General features: G+C 39.5%; 1 protein-coding gene across 1 annotated transcript in view; it reads left to right on the top strand.

Moving 5' to 3' along the window:
* Positions 1-14872, top strand: part of hs3st2 (heparan sulfate (glucosamine) 3-O-sulfotransferase 2) — a 37404-nt gene extending 22532 nt beyond the window's left edge. The window contains exon 2 of the mRNA XM_085404357.1: positions 14254-14872. Coding sequence (XP_085260483.1) covers positions 14254-14872 — 619 coding nt within the window. The remainder of the gene's footprint in view (positions 1-14253) is intronic.
* Positions 14873-20094: the final 5222 nt, after the last annotated feature.

The following is a 20094-nucleotide window of genomic DNA, read 5'->3' as shown; positions in this document are numbered from 1 at the left end:
GCCTATTAACAGTATAGCACACATGCAGGATCACACATAAAGGCCTGCTTCCTCATTAACAGTTTTAAATTAAATTCTGCTGAATTTTATCAGCGCTATCTAACCATTTGTTAACCTAGGCTTTCTGCTTCACAAGGGATGTTTTTCTTTACATGACTCATACTCTTCACAAAATGATCCCTAATGTCACCTGCTCCAATCAGAGAGGTTACATGATGATGATGATGATGATGATGATGATAAAATGGAGACAATATTGGAATTAATTTTTACTATCTGAATAGGTATTATTGGTGATAGTATTGGTGAAAGTACAAAACATACAACAATACAAAAAAGAAACATGACTTGGCAGAGGGAGGTACTAAGATGGAAGACTGAATGGCTTAAAGCTTGATATAGCTTGCTAGTGTGACTTTTCTGTCTCATATGTGTTCTTTATTTCCTAGCTAAATGACTAGGGTATCCTATACTATACACATAATATGGTCGAGAGGAGATTGTGTGTTCAGGGTTTCAGTTTAAAACTACATGTGGCTAGATGCGCCATGTTCTCATTAATTTTTTAATTTACAGTGTGTTTAAAGCGAAATATAGATTTAATATATAGTTAATTTGCTAAGCTGAACCATCAACATCAGGGATGAAGCCTACCTGTAAAGTTACACCTGCAAAAACTGTGTCACATTATTAGTGAGATTTGTACATATTTAGCCAACGATGCAGGGAATGTGTAAAGGTTTGTATACTTGATTCTAATCTTGTGATAAGTCTCACATTGCAGCTGCTAGAACACAAAACACACCAAGAACTCCTATTCCGTCAGTAGCATTCATTGTACTTTGATCTGTCAAAAAAAAGTGAAGCAGTTTCCATATCTTTATTATGCTATTGGACAAAGTCAGAGCTGAGCACACTCAATCACCTTTAATGTTTAAGAGTATCTAGTTTATAGTTTCAGAGCTTGAATGTGCAAGCATAACTTTAGAAAGAAACAGCAGCACAGAGAAAACAGTCAGGATTAAAATGGTTATCTAGTATTAACATGTTTTTGTTTTTCCTTTCTTTTAAATTGCACTGTGTTTTAAAGCCCAAGATTAAAGACTTCCTCCGGCATTAATTTCCTGTCAACACTTTTGCATTTTACTGTTATTTTTTATGTGTCCTCTAAAGAATTTTATTACCATTTTATCATCATGTGATAATATCTCTGATTGAAGTAGGTGGCACTCATAGAAACCAGAGTCATATAACGTCAGAGTCATATAATAATGTGGAAAACCCCCTATTCTGTGTGAGCATGCTCAGGGCCTGAAACAGAAAACGCAGTTTAAGTGAGAAAGCTGATAACCACTGTTGTTATACCCATTATCTCTCACTGGGATCTTCGGTTTTCTCAAAGCAGCTAACAGAATGAAATCATCTTTAATATATACCCCTCAGGTGGCACACAGAAATAACAACAGATATTGTGACAAAGCCTCAGGAAAGGCAGGCCTGTTTACACGCAAGGGCAATCAGGGAAGTGGTGACAGCTGTGGCAAACTAAACACAGGTGTAGACAATCAAGACAATGACACAGGAAAAAACTAATGGAAGGAAGGAAGGAATACTGAGGAAACTAAACACAAATAACAAACTCCATGTAACAGTAACTGGGACTCAACTACAACAAGAACTAAAGGCTCACAATTTGGAAAAAAGCACATAGAATCACAGTGAAACTGAGCAAAGAAATATAATATTTTAATAACAATTTAACATATTTCTAAAATAACAAGAATGAAATTGAAAATACTAGATGAGAAAGAGGACCAACAGGAAATCGAAATGTTTATATTTATATATGTTTATATTAATCAGAAATTATGAATAATAATGAAACCAAAAACACTAAGAAAATTCAGAACTTACAATACTGGGACAAAATCCAAGTACGGTAGTGTTGAAAAATTGAACTTCCAATTAAAGACTTCAGAGAGGTTATGTTTGTAATCGTTTGGTGCCGAATTATGCAGTATTGATAGAAAGCAGTCTGGGATAACCTAATTCAAATTCAAATTCAAATTCAAATTTTATTTGTCACGTACACAGTCATACACAGTACGATATGTAGTGAAATGCTTGGACAACTGCTCGTGACCTAAAGAAAACAAAAAAGGAAAAGGCTATGAATAAGATAGGAAATAAATATGAAAAATTAAAAAGGGTAAATTTAACTAGGAAGGAATAAAATATAAATTAAGGTTAAAAATGAAATAACTGTACAACACAAATTAGAATGAAGGGTAAATTTAACTGGGAGAATAAGATAAAATATATAAATTAAAGTTGAAAATAAAATAACTGTACAACAAAATACACAATATAGAACTATATAAAAATGTATGAAGAAATACAAATAAATATATACACAATAACAGCAGCATATACACAATAACAGCAGCGTGATTTAAGTAATGAAGTGAAAACAATGTCCAGAATGTCCAGTGTGTGTAAGAACTGTATGTGTGGGTCAGTACTGTATGGTGGTGTGATTGAGAGACCGTATCGCCTGCGGGAAGAAGCTCCTCCTCAGTCTCTCTGTGTTGGTCTTCAGGGAGCGGAATCGCTTTCCTGACCTCAACAGAGAGAACAGTCTGTTGTTGGGATGGCTGAGGTCCTTCACGATCTTCCTGGCCTTGGTCCGGCACCGCCTGCTGTAGATTGAGTGCAGGTCAGGGAGCTCGGAGCGGATGGTGCGCTCAGCTGACCGCACAACCCTCTGTAGAGCTCGTCTGTCCTGCATGGTGCTGTTCCCGAACCAGGTTAAGATGTTTCCCGTCAGGATGCTCTCTATGGTGCAGGAGTAAAAGTTCCTGAGCACCTTGGAGGGCAGTTGGAAGTCTCTCAAGCGTCTGAGGTGGTAGAGACACTGACGGGCCTTTTTCACCACGGTGTTGATGTGACAGGACCATGACAGGTCCTGTGTGATGTGAACTCCGAGGTATTTGAAGCTGTCCACTCTCTCCACTGGGCACTCGTTGATGACGGGGGTCTGGTAGTTCCTCTCCTGCTTAGTGCTGAAGTCCACTATCAGCTCCTTTGTCTTACTGACGTTTAGAAGGAGGTTGTTCCTCTGGCACCAGTTCTCCAGATTCCTAATCTCCTTCAGGTAGGCCGTCTCGTTGTTATCAGAGATCAGGCCCACCACAACGGTGTCGTCAGCAAACTTGATGATGGTGGTGGAGCTGGTAGTGGCCACACAGTCATATGTGTACAAAGAGTACAGCAGGGGGCTCAGAACACACCCCTGGGGGGCTCCAGTGCCGAGAGTGGTGGAGGCTGAGACATGTCCGCCCATCCTTACTGCCTGTGGTCTGCCAGTTAGGAAGTTGGAGATCCACAGACACATAGATGAGCTGAGTCCCAGATGCTCCAGCTTGGTGGTGAGTGTGGAGGGAATTATGGTGTTAAATGCAGAGCTGTAGTCTATGAAGAGCATTTTAACATAATTCCCCCTTCTAGTGTCCAAGTGAGTGAGTGATGTGTGGAGGAGATGAGAGATGGCATCGTCTGTGGAACGATTTGGACGGTAAGCAAACTGTAGTGGGTCCAGTGTGTCTGGTAGTGAGGAAATGATGAAGTCTCTGACCAGGCGTTCAAAGCACTTCATCACTACTGAGGTGAGGGCTACAGGGCGATAGTCATTGAGAGAAGCAGGGTGGGGTTTCTTCGGGACAGGAACAATGATGGACTCTTTGAAGCATGTGGGGATCACCGACTGAGATAGAGAGATGTTGAATATCTCAGTGAACACAGGAGCTAGCTGGTATGCGCAGTCTCTTAGGATACGACCTGGGATGCCGTCTGGTCCTGCTGCTTTCCTGGTGTTCACTCTCTTGAAGGCTCTCCTTACTTCATGCTCGGAGATGACGAGCACGTTTCCGGTGCTGGCAGTATCTTCCTGTCTGCAGCCGTTAGCGCCGCTAACACTAGCATTGTTGGAGTCCTTAGCTGCAGCCTCGAAGCGAGCATAGAAAGTGTTCAGCTCGTCTGCCAGAGTCACGGCCGCGTTCGTCATACCGGTTGTTGGTGCTTTATAGTCCGTTATTGTCCTTAGTCCCCGCCACAGGCTCCTAGAGTCACTCTGTTGGAGTTGTGACTCTAGTTTCCTCCCGTAGCGCTGATTCGCCTCTTTCACCGCCCTCCGCACGTTATATGACGCAGCTTTGTACGGGTCCATGTCCCCCGTCATGAGTCCCGTGTTGTAGGCAGGGGTGCGGGATCTCAGAGCGTCGCGGATGGTTTTATCCACCCACGGCTTCTGGTTGGGAAACGTTGTGATAGTCTTTGTCTCCACGGTATCATCCGCTAGTTTCCCGATGAATCCCACAACCGCTTCCGTAAACACGTTGACATCATCATCGGAGCTGTTTCTGAACATGCCCCAGTCTGCGTCATCGAGTGCGTCCTGTAACGCGGCCACCGATTGATCCGTCCAGCGCGCGACCTTCCTCTGAACCGGAACTTCCTGTTTCAGCCTTTGTTTGTATTTTGGGATGAGGAAGATGGCGGCGTGATCAGATTTGCCAAAAGGAGGGCGGGATTGTGCCTTGTAGCCGTCCTTGACCGTAGTGTAGCAGTGGTCCAGTGTCCTTTCACCTCTGGTGGGGCAGGAGATGTGTTGATAAAAGTTCGGCGCTGCGCGTTTGAGGTTGGTGCTATTAAAGTCCCCCGTCACAATAAGCGCAGCGTCCCGGTGTTGTGTCTGGTGCTGTGTGAGTGCCTCATGCAGCTCGCATAAGGCGGTGACCGTGTCCGCTTGTGGTGGAATATAAACGGCACTTATAATGACCGATGTAAATTCCCGAGGTAGATAAAAAGGACGACACATGATGGACAGTAGTTCCAGATTTGGTGTGCAGGAGCGTGTGAGAGGAACAACGTTCGCACTGTTGCACCAGTTGTTGTTCACCATTAAACACACGCCGCCTCCCCTTGACTTCCCCGAGTCCCGTGTCCTGTCCATGCGGTGAACCAAGAAGAACTCGGCCGGCTGGATGGCGTGGTCCGGCACCGCTGGGTTCAGCCATGTCTCGGTGAAGCAGAGGAGATTGCAGTCCCGAATGTCTCTCTGGAACTTTACCCTGGCCCTGAGGTCGTCAAGCTTGTTCTCCAGTGACTGGACGTTGGCGAGCAGGATGCTAGGCAGAGGTGTGCGGTGTGCACGAGCTCTCAGCCTGTTCCTGACGCCGGCTCGCTTCCCTCTAGGCCGCCGCCGCTTCCCTTTGTTCTCCCTCAAGATCTCACTCGGCCAGCTCGGATCCGGAGTTAAAAACTTCGAATTGTGAGTACATTGTAAACCAATAGAAACAAGAGTGTCACTGTCATACCTAATGTACCCAATGGTGGTGATTTTGCCTATTTAGAAACGCTGAAAACTAACTTAAAAAACAAAGACAAAGAAAAAGTGGTCGGAGCAGTCGTGACGGCAGCCGACCTCACCGGCGCCATCACCTAATTTAAATCTTTATGTTATCAGTGCATAGTATAGTCATAAGGTTGAGGGTAATAACATTTTTAATAGATACGTTAATAACTGTAACATAATAAACTTTAACAACAAAGCTGCATATTGCACAGGGCAGTGCTTACCTATACTGCACCACCGGCCTACTGCAGTTGACCAATAAAAAAAAAAAAAAAAAAAAAAAAATATATATATATATATATATATATATATATATATATAACAGATAATAACAAGCAAAATGCTGTACCCGGGTTTAATAGGGAATCCTTGGTACTTCAAATGAAGATGTTCATATTTGTAGGTTATTAATTTTGTAATGATATAGCAGCATCTGGGGGGAACTCAGCATGGAGTCCAAACCCCCTGCTTCCACATTGCCAACAGAGAAAATCATTGAGCAAACTGGCCAGCAAGCTTTTTCAGGTTCACTTTAATATTTAGACTATCTTTCAGCATACTACACTTCATTAATGAGAGGCAAGGACTGACGTGCTTTCTGCAGTTGACCCCAACAAAGCTGTAGATAAGAGATGCAAAAGGATGTTCATTTCTGTGTTTTCTTCCTTTTCTCATTAATATTCTACCACAGTGTAATGTTTTCAAAATTCATTTTTATATGACGCTCATACCGACATTGTAATTATTACCAGAATGGTCAGAGTAGTTATTCTAAGACTAACTCCAGCACAAATTCTAAATGTCACCACTTCAATCATTTAAGTCAGTGTTTTTAAAATTATAAGTGTGTTGGTAAGAAGTGAAAACGTGTCACTGTGACATTATTACATTAAATCAGCTGTTGAATGTTTTAATTAATTAAAAAAAAAAGTGCAATTGCAGATTCAAATGCAGTGCTGAAGCATCCAGAACAAATTAGCTTTCATCCATGTTCTCCAGGAGCCGGCCTTATTTACTGTATTGAGCAGATCTTCCACCCATGAGTTCATTTTCTTGAAGTGATTAAAATGTCAGAGCCAAGACTGTAATGCATCCTGACTTAAAGTTTGACCAAGAATTGTGAAGTAGATTGCAAATTACCCCCAAAGAATTTACTACTTATTCTGAGTGAGAAGGTGGTAATCAATCAAGGCACTTCACTCAAATGTCAGTTAATCAAGGTGTGTGTCTGGGTTTTTGTGCATGTGTTTGTGTTCGCAGGTCCAAAAAGCAAAGTGTTCAAATGGGAGTGTATTTTAATTCGAAGCATTTTGATTCAAACTTTCAGAAACAGTGACTGCCCCCCAAACAAGTCTAGGGGAATTAAAATCTATATATTTTGTTGTAACAAATAATTATTATCCACAGAGTTCGTGAGCAGCTTTTGCGTACCTGCTGCTGCAGGAACCCTCAGTTTTATCTTTTTATTTCAGATGCCGTCTGCAGTGCTGATAGTTTCTTGGTATGGTGAGGGGGGGGGGGGAAAACAAAAACGCTGAAAAGCACAATTTTTGATGATGGGTTCAGACACCTGCCTCAGGTATTGCATATTCTCCTTCGGGCTTGATTCCTGCTATCTCGGTAATGAAGAGACACACAAATGAGGCTGCTACTACTGTGTGTTTAAGTGAGCAAAGGTGTATGCTTTATTAAAATAAAATATTCAGTCTGTTTCAGCTAAAAATCAGCCATACCCGACCGAATTGTGTGATAACCAGACAAATAAACTTGGACATAAACCTTTGCTCCAGTGTTCACGATTAACATCTCTCTAAATATCTCACTAATATAAAAGTGTCCCTGTTAAATGGTTATGATTTTAATATATAAAAGAGGACCATCATTGTTTGATTATTGGATTTTACTTTTTGCTCCCTGGCTGAAGTTATAGCTAGTTAAACAATATGATGAAACATCAGGTAATTATTTAAAGAATCATAAAAAGAACGTGAGAGTCGGAGGATGCAAAGCCGAAGATAAATGTAAAAATAATTTATGTGTAAACAGATAATGAAGAAAAAACACAATTTGTTTCATAATTGGTAACAAATTGTGCTTCATTCAAGAAATTCCCTCAGAAAACAATAATTAACTCATATAAGATTTATTCATCCATTAATGACAATTACTGTAAACACCTGAATAGTTTTAGTAGGAATCACACTCACTGCTGGTGTAATGCTTTCCACTCAGGCCTGAGAAAAGTTGGTGGAGATATCCTGTACAGGCTGGGAAATCAGCCCTATTCAATTCTGAAATAGATTTCTAGATGTTCCCTGAAGATATATTTTAAATGGCCTCGTCTCATTTTCCTGGTTTTGGGCTCATAGAACATGTACACAAAAGCTGAGGTAGAAAGCATCCATGTCTGAGATTAACTAAACCAACTGAACACCTCCCAGCACACATTGATGGGAAAAATTTATAGAACTATTACCACTCAATCTAGATTTGATAAATCTTTCTGGACTAAATAGATTAAAACCTAAAATTCTAAACATGTATTCATTATTTCAAAGTTTTCCAATGATTGCATTTGCAGAAAATGCATTTTGTTCAAGTGTATGTAACGTAAAGAAATCATACATTGCTATTTTGTGCTCACTGGTCATTACTTTCTAATACTGGAAGGAAATAATCCATTACTTTAATTCTTTCATAATGTTGGATGTGATATCTGAAGAATCTATTAAACCTACACTGATTACACTTACACCTTCCTATCACTGTGAGTCAGACCACCTTCAGATGTGTTTTAGATGCATTTGATTTCAAATGTATGCTGCATGCATTAGCACCTTTCAAATGTTAATGTGATTTTAACATGCGGCTGACTGCAGTGTTTTCTCTGTGGACATGTTTATTTAAAAAACTACGTGCATTTTCAAGTAAAAACCTTTTGTCTTGAACAAAAGACCAGAACAGGAGAAGCAGGTCACAAATGAAAAAAGCCAGTAGACCATGTGGTTTAATCTGGTTGGTGGATTACTCCTATTAGAAACAAAAAGCATAGCGGTGTACTACAAAGCAGGTTTAATGTAGTTGGGCGTTCTTGGCAAAAACCTCAAACTCCATTTAGAGGTAATGACAGTATAAAAAGTATTTAGCATGTTTCTCTCGTTACCTGGTCTTCCTGCTTCAGGTTCGCATAAAATGTGACATACCATTTCACTCTTTTGAGCATCACGAGAGGTTAAAGTGGAATCGAGCATCTAAGATTGGGTGTAACAGTGCATATATGAAAAAAATGACTTATAAGACACATGATAATTTGTTTTGTGAGCTCCAGTAGATTTTTCTTTGTGAGCACACTGTGATCAGCTGGCCTATGCTGTACTCCAGTACTCTGCGCTCTTTGTGGATTTAGTCACCCTGGTCTACAAGCTATAAGTAGATAAGTATAGCTCTATGGCTGATTTCCAACACTGTTAAAGTCTGAGAAATATGAAAAAATATCAGAAAACACTTAAACATCTGCAAAAATAGAATGACATAAGGCATATAAGGTGAAAACAGAGTTTGTATAATTCTAACAAGCTTAACAGTCAATATTTGCTCTGTCCAATTTTATTCTTCAACACAGCCTGAGCTCTCTTAGGCGAGCTTTCTTGTAATTTTTTACGTAGTCTCCAGGAATAGTTCTCCAGGCTTCTTCAAGCACATTCAAAGCTCTTTTTTGGATGTTGGCTGCCTTTTATTGTTTCATTGTGTGTATCCAGGTGTGCTTTATTTCCACTGACAGTGTATTTGGGATCATCACCCTTCTGAAAAATTAAGCATTTGGCAGTCAGATGATATCCAGGAAGTACTGCATGGTGGATCAAAATCTGACAGGGTTTTTTTGTGTTTATAATTCTCTCAATTTCTACAAGAGTCGCAGCTCCACTGGATGAAATCCAGCCCCAAACCATGACAGAGCCTCTGATGTTTTACACATGGCTGGAGACACGCACTGCTCTCCTGACCTCCTCCGTACATATTAGTGACAGTGAGTCATAGATCAGTGTTAAGTTTAAAACTTTAAATGATATAGCACTTTTAAAAAAATCTTAATTTACACTCTCTCCTTGGCAGCAGATAGCTATGCTTTGGTTCTGTTGCCACAGTTTCTTTTTCCACCATGAACACATAACAATGAATGTGTTGAAGATGTAAGCAGACACGTAAAAAAGGCAAGGCTGTAGCACACACACTCACACACACATATATAACCCCCACCTGTCTCTAAAACATTTAGAACATATCAGAGTTTTTGTTTTTTTGTTTTTTTCTGATAATTTTAAAACAGCAAGATTTTTAGACCATTGAGTTCTGACACCCTCCTGACTAATAAAGAAAATGGCAGATCAATGTGAAATTACTGTTATTGATTGAGTATTCTGAGTGATAAATAGCCTACTAAAATAACTGATCAATTTTCTGTGCTTTGAGCTGCCATTCCACTTGTGTAAAAGACACTAGTGCAACACATAAGGACTAATTATTAAAATAAAATACTGCAACTTAGTTTTCATTTGGTAATATTACAAGTAGTGTTTTTAAGACAGTTTAAAAATTGTGTGTATAAATGTATTCCTTCAGAAGAAACTCAAAGCAAACTGTAAATAAAAGACAATGTGACATTTTCAGATGACTTCATGTGTTTGGCATCAGGGACAAAGGGAGCCAACTTTGTGACACTGAAAACTTTAAGTTCAACATAACATGATTTAATTGTGCTTTGTAGAATACCATCAGGATGGAAACAGGACAATTACTCCAAGCCACACTTGATCAGTTTCACAAAAAACAACTTCCTGGTCCAGCCTCACATACGATTCAACAGCAGATACGGGAGGTATGCTTTAGACTGTGATTGACATGTTGCTATGGTATTAAAGCACAGTGCGCCTCAGTTTCTCAGCCGTGCCTCATCGGGCTTCAGAACACCAAGATGTTTTTGATGATGATGATGGCTTCACAACTGGGCTTTATTAACACAGTAGCTTATAACATCCTTTCCTCCCTTAACTTAAAAATAGAAATGTATTTGAGATTCGTGGGTTTTTTTGTTCTTTTTCTTTAAGGAGATCTTGTCAATACAATATCCATGTCTAGTCCTGCGCCTCACTGGGAATAAACAAGCTTAAAAGACAGGCTCACTACCAGTGGGAGTTAGGAATCCCTGTCAAATATCTTCTAAATTTGACATCCTTATCGTTTTCATAAATGTCACAGTCCCAGCCTCTTCTCCCTGCACTGCAAAGGTGTTAACATGTTCTCCACAGAAAAAGAGTTGTATATGCTTGCACAGTAAACACTATGTGCCCTTTCTCTGTATGTGTTAATGTTAAGCTTTGTGTAATATTAAATTGCAGTTTTTAACCAGTGCATATTGAATTTACTTTGCAACTACACAATCTTCATCTCTGAGGGTGGTAAAAACGTAAGGAATTGACAAATCAGATAACAAAAACACTTATTCGAGAAGACAACTGAAGATCTCTTTAGGTTCTGCACCGCCTTTTTTTATTTTTATTTATTTATTTTTCCAGTGTGTAGCAAAGCTGTTTGCTTGGAAGGTGCTGTTCTTATAAAAGATTAATAGTTCCCTGGTGGCCCCGAGGCACCCGAGCCAACAACTAAGGATTCATAAATAAAACTAAATGGATCAATAATTCCAAGACTGTAGAGGTAACCTATGGCTACCCCTACCTTGAAAGAAAAGGCTTTCAGAAAGGTTAGGTTTTAATCGAAGCCTTCCTCCGGTAATAATAAAGAAAGTTTGATATTTCATCAGAACTGTGTAGTAATGTATCTGATATCCAGAAACCAATTCACATGCTGAGAATGTAGCTATGTAACATGGTTTAAAGTCACCCAGCACTGTGCTGGACTTGCAGATCAAAAGTATAATGTTTATTTTTGCCATGTCCAGAACCTAATTACTGAGGTTATATGGACACTAAATGTGGCTAATTACTAACCACAATACCATAGATAGTATTTTTTCCACATATGCATATGATCCAGTCATGAAGCATATCAGTATGTTATGTGTGTGTTCTAAGTACTCATGCAAATGAATGTTGAAGACTAGCAAACAGAAAGCATTCTCCAAGGCTTCAAGGCTCATCTGACACGCCAACATCCGAAGTTAATGTCAGTGTTTTTTGAACATCTCTCACTACCTGTCGTTTGTTTTAATTAGCGCTACACAAGGGAGTTGGGGTTTGACACTTTACAATCTTTAAACTTTTTACTGATGTTTCAGCATTGTTTCAGTGTGAACTTTGTGTCAACCCCAACTTTAGATAAACTATGTGGATAAAAGAGTACTGGGCCAGAATCCCTAATCTTTGAATTCAGGTGTTTTCAGTCCTATTGCAGCAAGTGTACAAAAATCAAGCCAGTAACCATGCAGTCTGCCCTGTGGAGGAATAGATCATTCTAAAGAGCTCACTGAATTTGACCGTGATACTGGAATAGGATGCCATCATTGTGATCAGTGAGTCCATCAAATGTTCTCCATCCTAGCTGTTCCACAATCAGCTGTAAGTGGTATTATTGCAAACTGGGAGGTGTAAGGAAGCACAGTAACTCAGCAACAAAGTAAGAGACAGCATAAAGTTACATAGTACTCTGTTGGCCCAGCAACTGCAGAGTTTGAAACCTCCTCTTGCATTAACATCTGTGATTAAAAAAAAAATGCATGCCAGGAACTTCACAGCATGGGTTTCTATAGACGAGCAGCTCCTGGAGGTTTAGGTGTCCCGGTGCAGTCTACTACAGCATACACTATATCTGGGTGTATGTTGTTTTGAGATTTCATGTACAGTACAGAGTCTAAGGAGCTGGAAAGAAAAGTGTCTGGACTTCTTTAAGCTTCTTGAAGAAGTTTCACCTCTCACCTGAGAAGCTTCTTCAGTTCTAAGAGCAATTGGTGCCGAGTCCCAGATTTTAAGCCCTATTGGGAGTGTCACTAAGAGGGTCTTGGACTCCCTGTTGTCCCTCTGCCTAATCACAGCCAAGGTGTAAAAACGGGTGTTGGTCACAATCAGCCAAGGTTTCAGGTGATCACCCTATCATGTGAATTACTGAGAACAAATGACCCAATGTGTGAGTGACTGTTAAGGTGTCTGGGAAGGGATCTCAAAGCTGGATTTTCACTAGCTGGGCCCACGTCCTCCGTTTAGGTTAGACAGCATTTTAGTAGATGAAGGTGAATGGCTTGGACGTGAATTGAGCAGCGGTTTGGGGAAGGCCTCGAAGGGGACTGCTGGTGGCTCCCGGGCCTAGCAGATCCCCATGTACTAAATAGAAGCGAAGAAGTTAAAGAATTGGCACATAAACGAGAATGAACAGCTTGTAGAACTGGGGGAACATATATAGATAAGAACCGGAAGAAACATGTTTGGAGGCGTGGTCCCACCCCTGAAATTCGATACTTTATCTCCACATAGATGGCAGACAGTTGGTGTCGTGAGCCACCCCCTCTGTTCAAGCAGGGTCGTTCACAGTGGACATAGATGGCTTCTTTCATCTGGGACTCTCCACCAATTGCTCTTAGAACTGAAGAAGCTTCTCAGATGAGAGGTGAAATGTCTTCAAGAAACTTAGATAAGCCCAAACGCTTTTTTTCCCCAAGCTCCTTAGACTACGATGACCTGGATGACTGAGACCCTTCACAGACATTTACAGTACAGACATTTAAGCATTCTTTTTAACATGCCATCAACCCAGCATTTGTCCTAACCACCAAATATCAAACATATTGCAGACACAAAATATTAATGTTATGTTTTCAGGTACTCTGTAATCTGTAATAATAAACATAAAAGGCTATTTTAAAAGAACTGTCTCGGAGCTGTTCCTATCAAATTGGTGAGTTATTTTGCCAAAGCTACAGCAGTCACTTGAATATGTAGAGCAAAGACATAACTATAGAGAAGTATGGATGATCTCTGAATCGTGAACAGGGGATCCATTGTCTCAACAGCCAACATCAGATGGTTATTAATCAACTTTTATTGAACCAAAGTGCCAAAGCAGAATGACATATTACACTGCGAAGGGAAACTCTTGTGACAAATAGGACGAATAAAATCATTTGCCTGTGGATGTGCAAAGCCATTATCTTGGCAGCATGATGATGATAATTATGATGCATGTTTTGGTTGTACAAGCTGTCCTGTCAGCACAGAATGCCTAACAAATACATCCACACCGTGTTTATTTGGGTGTTTGTTTTAACAATGCAGTGCAAAAGACGGACAACTTTCTTTGTTAGCTCTTAAATATTTTGTATTTTTCTCTTGCTGTTATACAAAAGTCAGTAAGATTTGACATTGACATTTAATTAATGCTTTTTTTGTTTCTTCTTTCCTTATATTATTAATTAATATTTTCAATGCAAGACCAAAATAGACATATTTGTGAGTAATAACTTTATAACTATAATAAAAAGAATTAGAGACACACTAAGTTTAAATTTCAATTTGCCATTATGCATAATTTGTGCTTTTGATTTTGGTTGTTATTAATGACAATATGCTTAACTAAAGATTTTGGATCTTCCTCATTGTGGAATTGCTGCTTGCCTAAAAATATTTGAACACCCACTTTTTTTTAGCTCTGTGATCCAACTGACAGCCTTTAAACTTCCACCTAAGATAGATGTGTGTGTGTGTGTGTGTGGGGGGGGGGGGGGGGGGGGGGTTCAGTCATAAAACATAAAAGCATGTGGAAATATTCCTGGACATGAAAATAACAACTCCTGGTGACTCATTCATGTGAATTTTATTTTTTGTCTTTCTTCCCAGGGGACTAATGCCACGTACACTAGACAGCCAGATCACATTAGAGAAGACTCCCAGCTACTTTGTTACCAGAGAGGCTCCCAGACGCATTTCCAGCATGTCCCATGAGACCAAGCTGATCGTTGTGGTGCGTAACCCAGTCACAAGAGCCATTTCTGACTACACACAGACGCTTTCCAAGAAGCCTGACATTCCCACGTTTGAAGAGCTGGCCTTTAAGAACAGAAGCTTAGGTCTTGTTGATACTTCCTGGAATGCCATTCGGATTGGGATGTATATTGTGCACCTGGAGAACTGGCTGCAATACTTTCGCTTGTCGCAAATGCACTTTGTGAGCGGTGAGCGACTGATAACAGATCCAGCAGGGGAAATGGGACGTGTCCAGGACTTTTTGGGACTGAAACGAATTATTACGGACAAACACTTCTACTTTAATCGAACCAAAGGTTTCCCCTGCCTGAAGAAACCAGAGAGCAGCAGCCAGCCACGATGCCTCGGTAAATCCAAGGGTAGGACTCATGTACAGATTGAGGAGGAGATCATAGAACAGCTGCAGGAGTTTTATAGACCATTTAACATCAAATTCTATGAAACTGTAGGACAAGACTTCAAGTGGGATTGAATGTACCTTATTGAGAGAGTGTTGTTTATTAAAATGTCTGTACCACTGGAGAAATGTATCTTTAACAAAATATTTGAAAGAAAAGTTTATTGAGATATGTAGATTAAAGAAAAGATCTAAAAGAAATGATATAGAACTCTGACTTCAAAGCTTAAATATAGAAATGATTTCACAACATTCCCGATCATTCTGGGGACAAAAATTTCTTTAAGAAAACACTTAATATATACAAACACGGTTTTCTTGTCATACATGGCATTAGGAATTCATTAACATGCAAATAGTTCTCCATTAACTAATTCATTAAGAAGTAGCCAACACCTTCTTAATGAATTAGAAGGCTTAGTCATTTAGTCACACCAGACATAAAAAGATTGCATTGCTTGAATATTCATTAACAAGATTGCTTATTTATTCAGTATTTCTGCTGGAACTGAACCACTGTCTTTACTGTCAAAAAGCACTCAACATGATGTCGCAGCAAACCGCCAAACCGATAATAAAACCAGCCTGTCAGTTATTCTGCAATGCATTTTATTGCCTTACTGTTGACAAAAGCTTGCAAGGAAAATTAAGAATGTGTGAATAAAAAAAATAAAATGTGAATAAAAATCATCATCTTTATTAAAATGGCTTCTGTATTACTGATAAAGGTTAGAATTTGCTGAACTCATTCAGCTCTTGCTGTGTTTACATTTTTGTTGTGATCATCAAAATAAAAGACTGCATTCAAGGTTTTATCTTTTTTAAATTCTTGGTGTGAATAATCTTATAATAGAGATATAATAAAGACATTTTTCCCAGTTAGAAAGCACAAGATCACTTATACACAACCATCTTATCTATTGAGATAAAAAAAAAAAAAAAAAAAATTCTCCTCTCGCCCCTGCGGGTGGTATTGCCTTCAACCTCGGGTCCTCTACCAGAGGCCTGGGAGCTTGATGGTCCTGCGCAGTATCTTAGCTGTTCCCAGGACTGCACTCTTCTGGACAGAGATCTCCGATGTTGTTCCTGGGATCTGCTGGAGCCACTCACCTAGCATGGAAGTCACCATACCAGGTACTCTGATTACCAGTGGGCCACTGATATCTTCACCCTCCTCATCTTCTCGAGCTCTTCTCTGAGCCCTTGGTACTTCTTCAGCTTTTTGTGTTCCTTCTTCCAGATATTGCTGTCATTCAGTATCGCTGCATCTATCACTACAGCCGTCTTCGTCTGGTTGGTTAGCCACCACCATTTTGTTCGTCTGTATATGGAAGTCCCGCAGGATCTTAGATCGATCATTCTCAACCACCCTATGAGGCGTCTCCGGCACAGATGTTCCTGTACACTATGCCGGCCACTTAGTTATGCCGTTCCACTGGTGGGACTTCTGGATGTCAGCCTCTTCCTCTATCTGCCGGTGGTACATACCATGCAAGGGCCACATTAACCACATAAATTTCACTCTGAAGCCAATCAGAGTGGTCATTAATGATTTCCACTGATGACTCCAAAATTCTCAGGAAAAAAAGGAGAAAATGAATGAAAACAAAAGTCAATCTTCAAAAGTACTGATGAGCTTAAAGAGTCTGACTGTAGAGTCTGAGATAGCTCTTGGGTTTGTTTGTTTTTTTGCAGTTTCTCTAAGTACTGCACACTCTGGTCCTGGGCTGAATTTGGTGGGATGTCCACTCCTAGGGGCAAGATTAGGGCATTGTGTTATCACACAGCTGTATGTAATCAGAAAATATCTGAATCTAAAACTTTACAAATAAAAATTACACACACTTTTCATGACATCAGCTAAACTTAATAGAAACTTCAAATGAAAATGCCTCACAGTGTCATTTTCAGTGATGTTTCACAGTAATGACACGGGATAGCTTCATCTTGAAAGTGTAGATCATATTAGAATATTCTATATTAGAATATAGAATATATATATATATATATATACAAGGAAAACATCCTGGCTGAACCAATTTGCTGTACTAATTTTCAAACTAGTTCTTGCATATTTAGCATATGAAAAGCAGTAAATTCTTCTATAGGTGTTTCACTTTCATTGTTTAATCTCCTGCTACAGGGCTTTAAATTCAGGAGTTCTATCTAGTCACACTTAGACTAATGTGCAAATGTGACAATGTGACCTTCCATATTAAGGAAATTAGATATTCACTTGCATTCCGACTAGGGCTGCCACAAACGATTATTTTGATAGTCGACTAGTCACCGATTATTTTTGCGATTAGTCGACTAATCAGATCATCAGCCATTGAACGTAAAACTACAGCTTATTGCACCAGCAGCATCTGCTCTTATATAACTATCATTAGCTTACAGCTTTAAGTGTTTAAGGTCTGTGCTAACTAAAAATAAAGACAAGATGATAGTTAATTGAATTTTAATTAAATGTGCAGATTGTTTCGGTGGAGTTTAATAAACTCAGCCGATTTACTCAGGAACAAATAAAATACTGAAAAAAGCCAAACAATAACATTTTTAAGTTATCTAAGTGACTTGTATATGTTTAACCTGAGTAGGGCGGTGGGTTTGAAAACGATCTGCCGGGAGTCCGGTGCTCTCATGGCCCCCGGCTAGCTATCGAGCTAGTGGGTAACAGAGACGTCTCCGAAAACGTCGGAGCGCTTTTGAAAATATGTGGCGTCTTGATAAACTGAGCAGATATTTGAGGTTTACACAGCTACATTCTCGCCTGAAAATGTGTTAAACGTTTATTTTGTGACCCAGAAAGAATAATAAGAGTAATATTAAAACTAACTAGCTGCCGCCATTGTTGACAACTGCGCTGGGCCGCGCTATGAATTCTGGGACACAGCTTCTTCTTCTTCGGGGTTTAACGGCAGCTGGCATCCTTGTACATGCAGTGCTGCCATCTTCTGTTTCAGTCCGTTATTACACTCTTAAATCCTGCTACTTATTCCTGCTTTTGGGATCTTACAAAGCTTCAAACGACGCGTCGACTATTAAATCAGTCGTCGACGATTTTGATAGTCGACGTAATCGTGACTAGTCGACTAATCGTGGCAGCCCTAATTCCGACTGTGCTCCACCAGTACATGTCCGTCGGCCAACGGCAGTATTTAAACTGTCATTTGTGATATTCCCCATTAATTTTTGATTAACCTGCCAATGCTGTCTTCAGCTGCCTGCTACTTAGTGAGCCATCAGCAGACACACCAGTTTAGCAACAAGCTCAACTTTATCTCTGCTCAGTTAATTATAACTTTTCCCCAAGAATGCTTAGAGCTTGATGACATGGCGCTGAGGAAAAGCTCCCACATCATTGCCACCATATGATACCCAATGAATACTCTCATGTGTTATCAGTCCTAAATATGACTTTTTTCCCCGTGTGACTTCTATTAAAAGATAATAAACTTTTCTGGAAATATTCATGCTTCCTTAACCAAATGCAACAAATTGCACTGGGCCACATAGCTTTTCCACATTTATATTTTTGTTGTTGTTGCTTCTTTTTTTTTTTTTAAGACAACCTACGCCTTCAATGTCACAGATGTAGCTGCGGCGATCAAAGCACACAGTTCATTGATGTATATATTGTATTAACTCCTCATTATGAAGAAACAAAGGTTCACAAGCTGTCTGACTAACCTTTCTAACCTTCAAAGTAAATACCAAAGAAGCTCTTGTAAATGTCATGAACTTTGAAAGACTCCCAGGTAAAATACACCTCTGCTACTCATCAGAAATGTCTGGCCGTACACACTGAAATCCATTACCATGGAGTCCATTTATTTTCCTTTTTATTAAATAAAAATAAATAACGAAGCAGAATTCAAATATGTCTTTTACAGTCACCTCTTGTGGACTCTAAAGCTGCAGAGTGCTTTTGAAACTGCCATTATAAAAGTCTATTGAGCTTGTATTTCAACCTCGAAACTTCTCACACACTTCACAATCATCTGTGCGTGTGTGCCACTGTATTTTAGGTAAGACATCTAAAGAAAAACAGCTATTTATATTCTCTAGCTCATATACCCTGTCTAAAAATAAATAAATAAATAACAATAAAATGATTAAAAAATGTTAGAATATTTGTAGACTTGTTCTCTCTAGTGTGCCTTGTTTTATATTCAATTTCTTGACATTTCCACATGCAGTGGAAACTGATCTCCACCTTGTTTCTTGGTGGAATGTATAATTTCTCCCAAAAAGTCTTTTTTTTCATTTGGGGTATAGTGTGACAGTATTTATATGGATACATCTCCTTGTCCCCTTTAATGAGCCAAAGCCATGGAGGATAATGAGGATGTCCCTTTTCTCGATGGACAATGAGAAGAGCAGACTTTCTTTTAGATGATTTGAAACTTGGCAGCCAGAAACCCCTCTAGATGAAATCTCATTAAATACTAAAATGGCATACGCGGTAACCTCTACCTGCATCGATGCGCTGTTTGAATATGTCATCATTCCCCAAGGTATTTCCTAGAATATGTTCTATCACTGTGCATCTTCAAGTACTTCAAGCTTTTCCTCTAAATTAAAGGATGTACAAAACTGATTTATTTCCACTGCAGATGCATGTTAGGATTTTCTGAGGACGTTTCAAATGTCTCTGCAATTTCACCATGGTTGATGCGACTGACAAATTTTTGTGCCGCACTAATGAAATTCTTCCCATTAAGAGCACTACACATTCTTGGGAGAAAGAGGAGTAACATAGCCACACACGCACAACTGCTATATGTACATGCACACACCACTAACCAATGTAAAAACCTTTCCCCTCACCTCATTTCCTCTGGTCTGTTGAACATGTGCTGCTTGCCTTACCTTCAGAAAGGTCAAGTGCAGAACTGGTCTCCAGGCACACACTCAACTAATTAAGCAGTAGTGGTGGAAGATGCGTACCAGCTCCTAGGAGACCGCTGCAGTCGGTAGCCACCCTCGAGGCTACCGAATATATTGTTTCGAATGCAAGCACAGAAGGGATTTGCATTACACTGCTCTTGTGAAATATGAAAGACCACTACTATTATATATCAGGACAGAAATCAACTTTATGGTAACATTGAGAAAAAACCCAAAAACCAATGTCTGAATCACTCAGCTATTCCCATTTTTTAATGCAAATCATTAAAACATTACTTATTATTAAATACCATAAAACAAATGCAAGTATATATATATATATATATATATATTATCTTAATTGTGATAGTATGAGAATGTAAATGCAAAATGCTTATTTGATT

The sequence above is a fragment of the Rhamphochromis longiceps genome, linkage group LG4 (genome assembly GCF_057381845.1).
Source record: "Rhamphochromis longiceps isolate RC_006_pf linkage group LG4, R_longiceps_female_GT1.1, whole genome shotgun sequence".
In the NCBI taxonomy this organism is placed as follows: Eukaryota; Metazoa; Chordata; class Actinopteri; order Cichliformes; family Cichlidae; genus Rhamphochromis; species Rhamphochromis longiceps.
The sequence above is the reverse complement of the archived record's forward strand: the minus strand, read 5'-3'. Positions and strand labels throughout refer to the sequence as shown.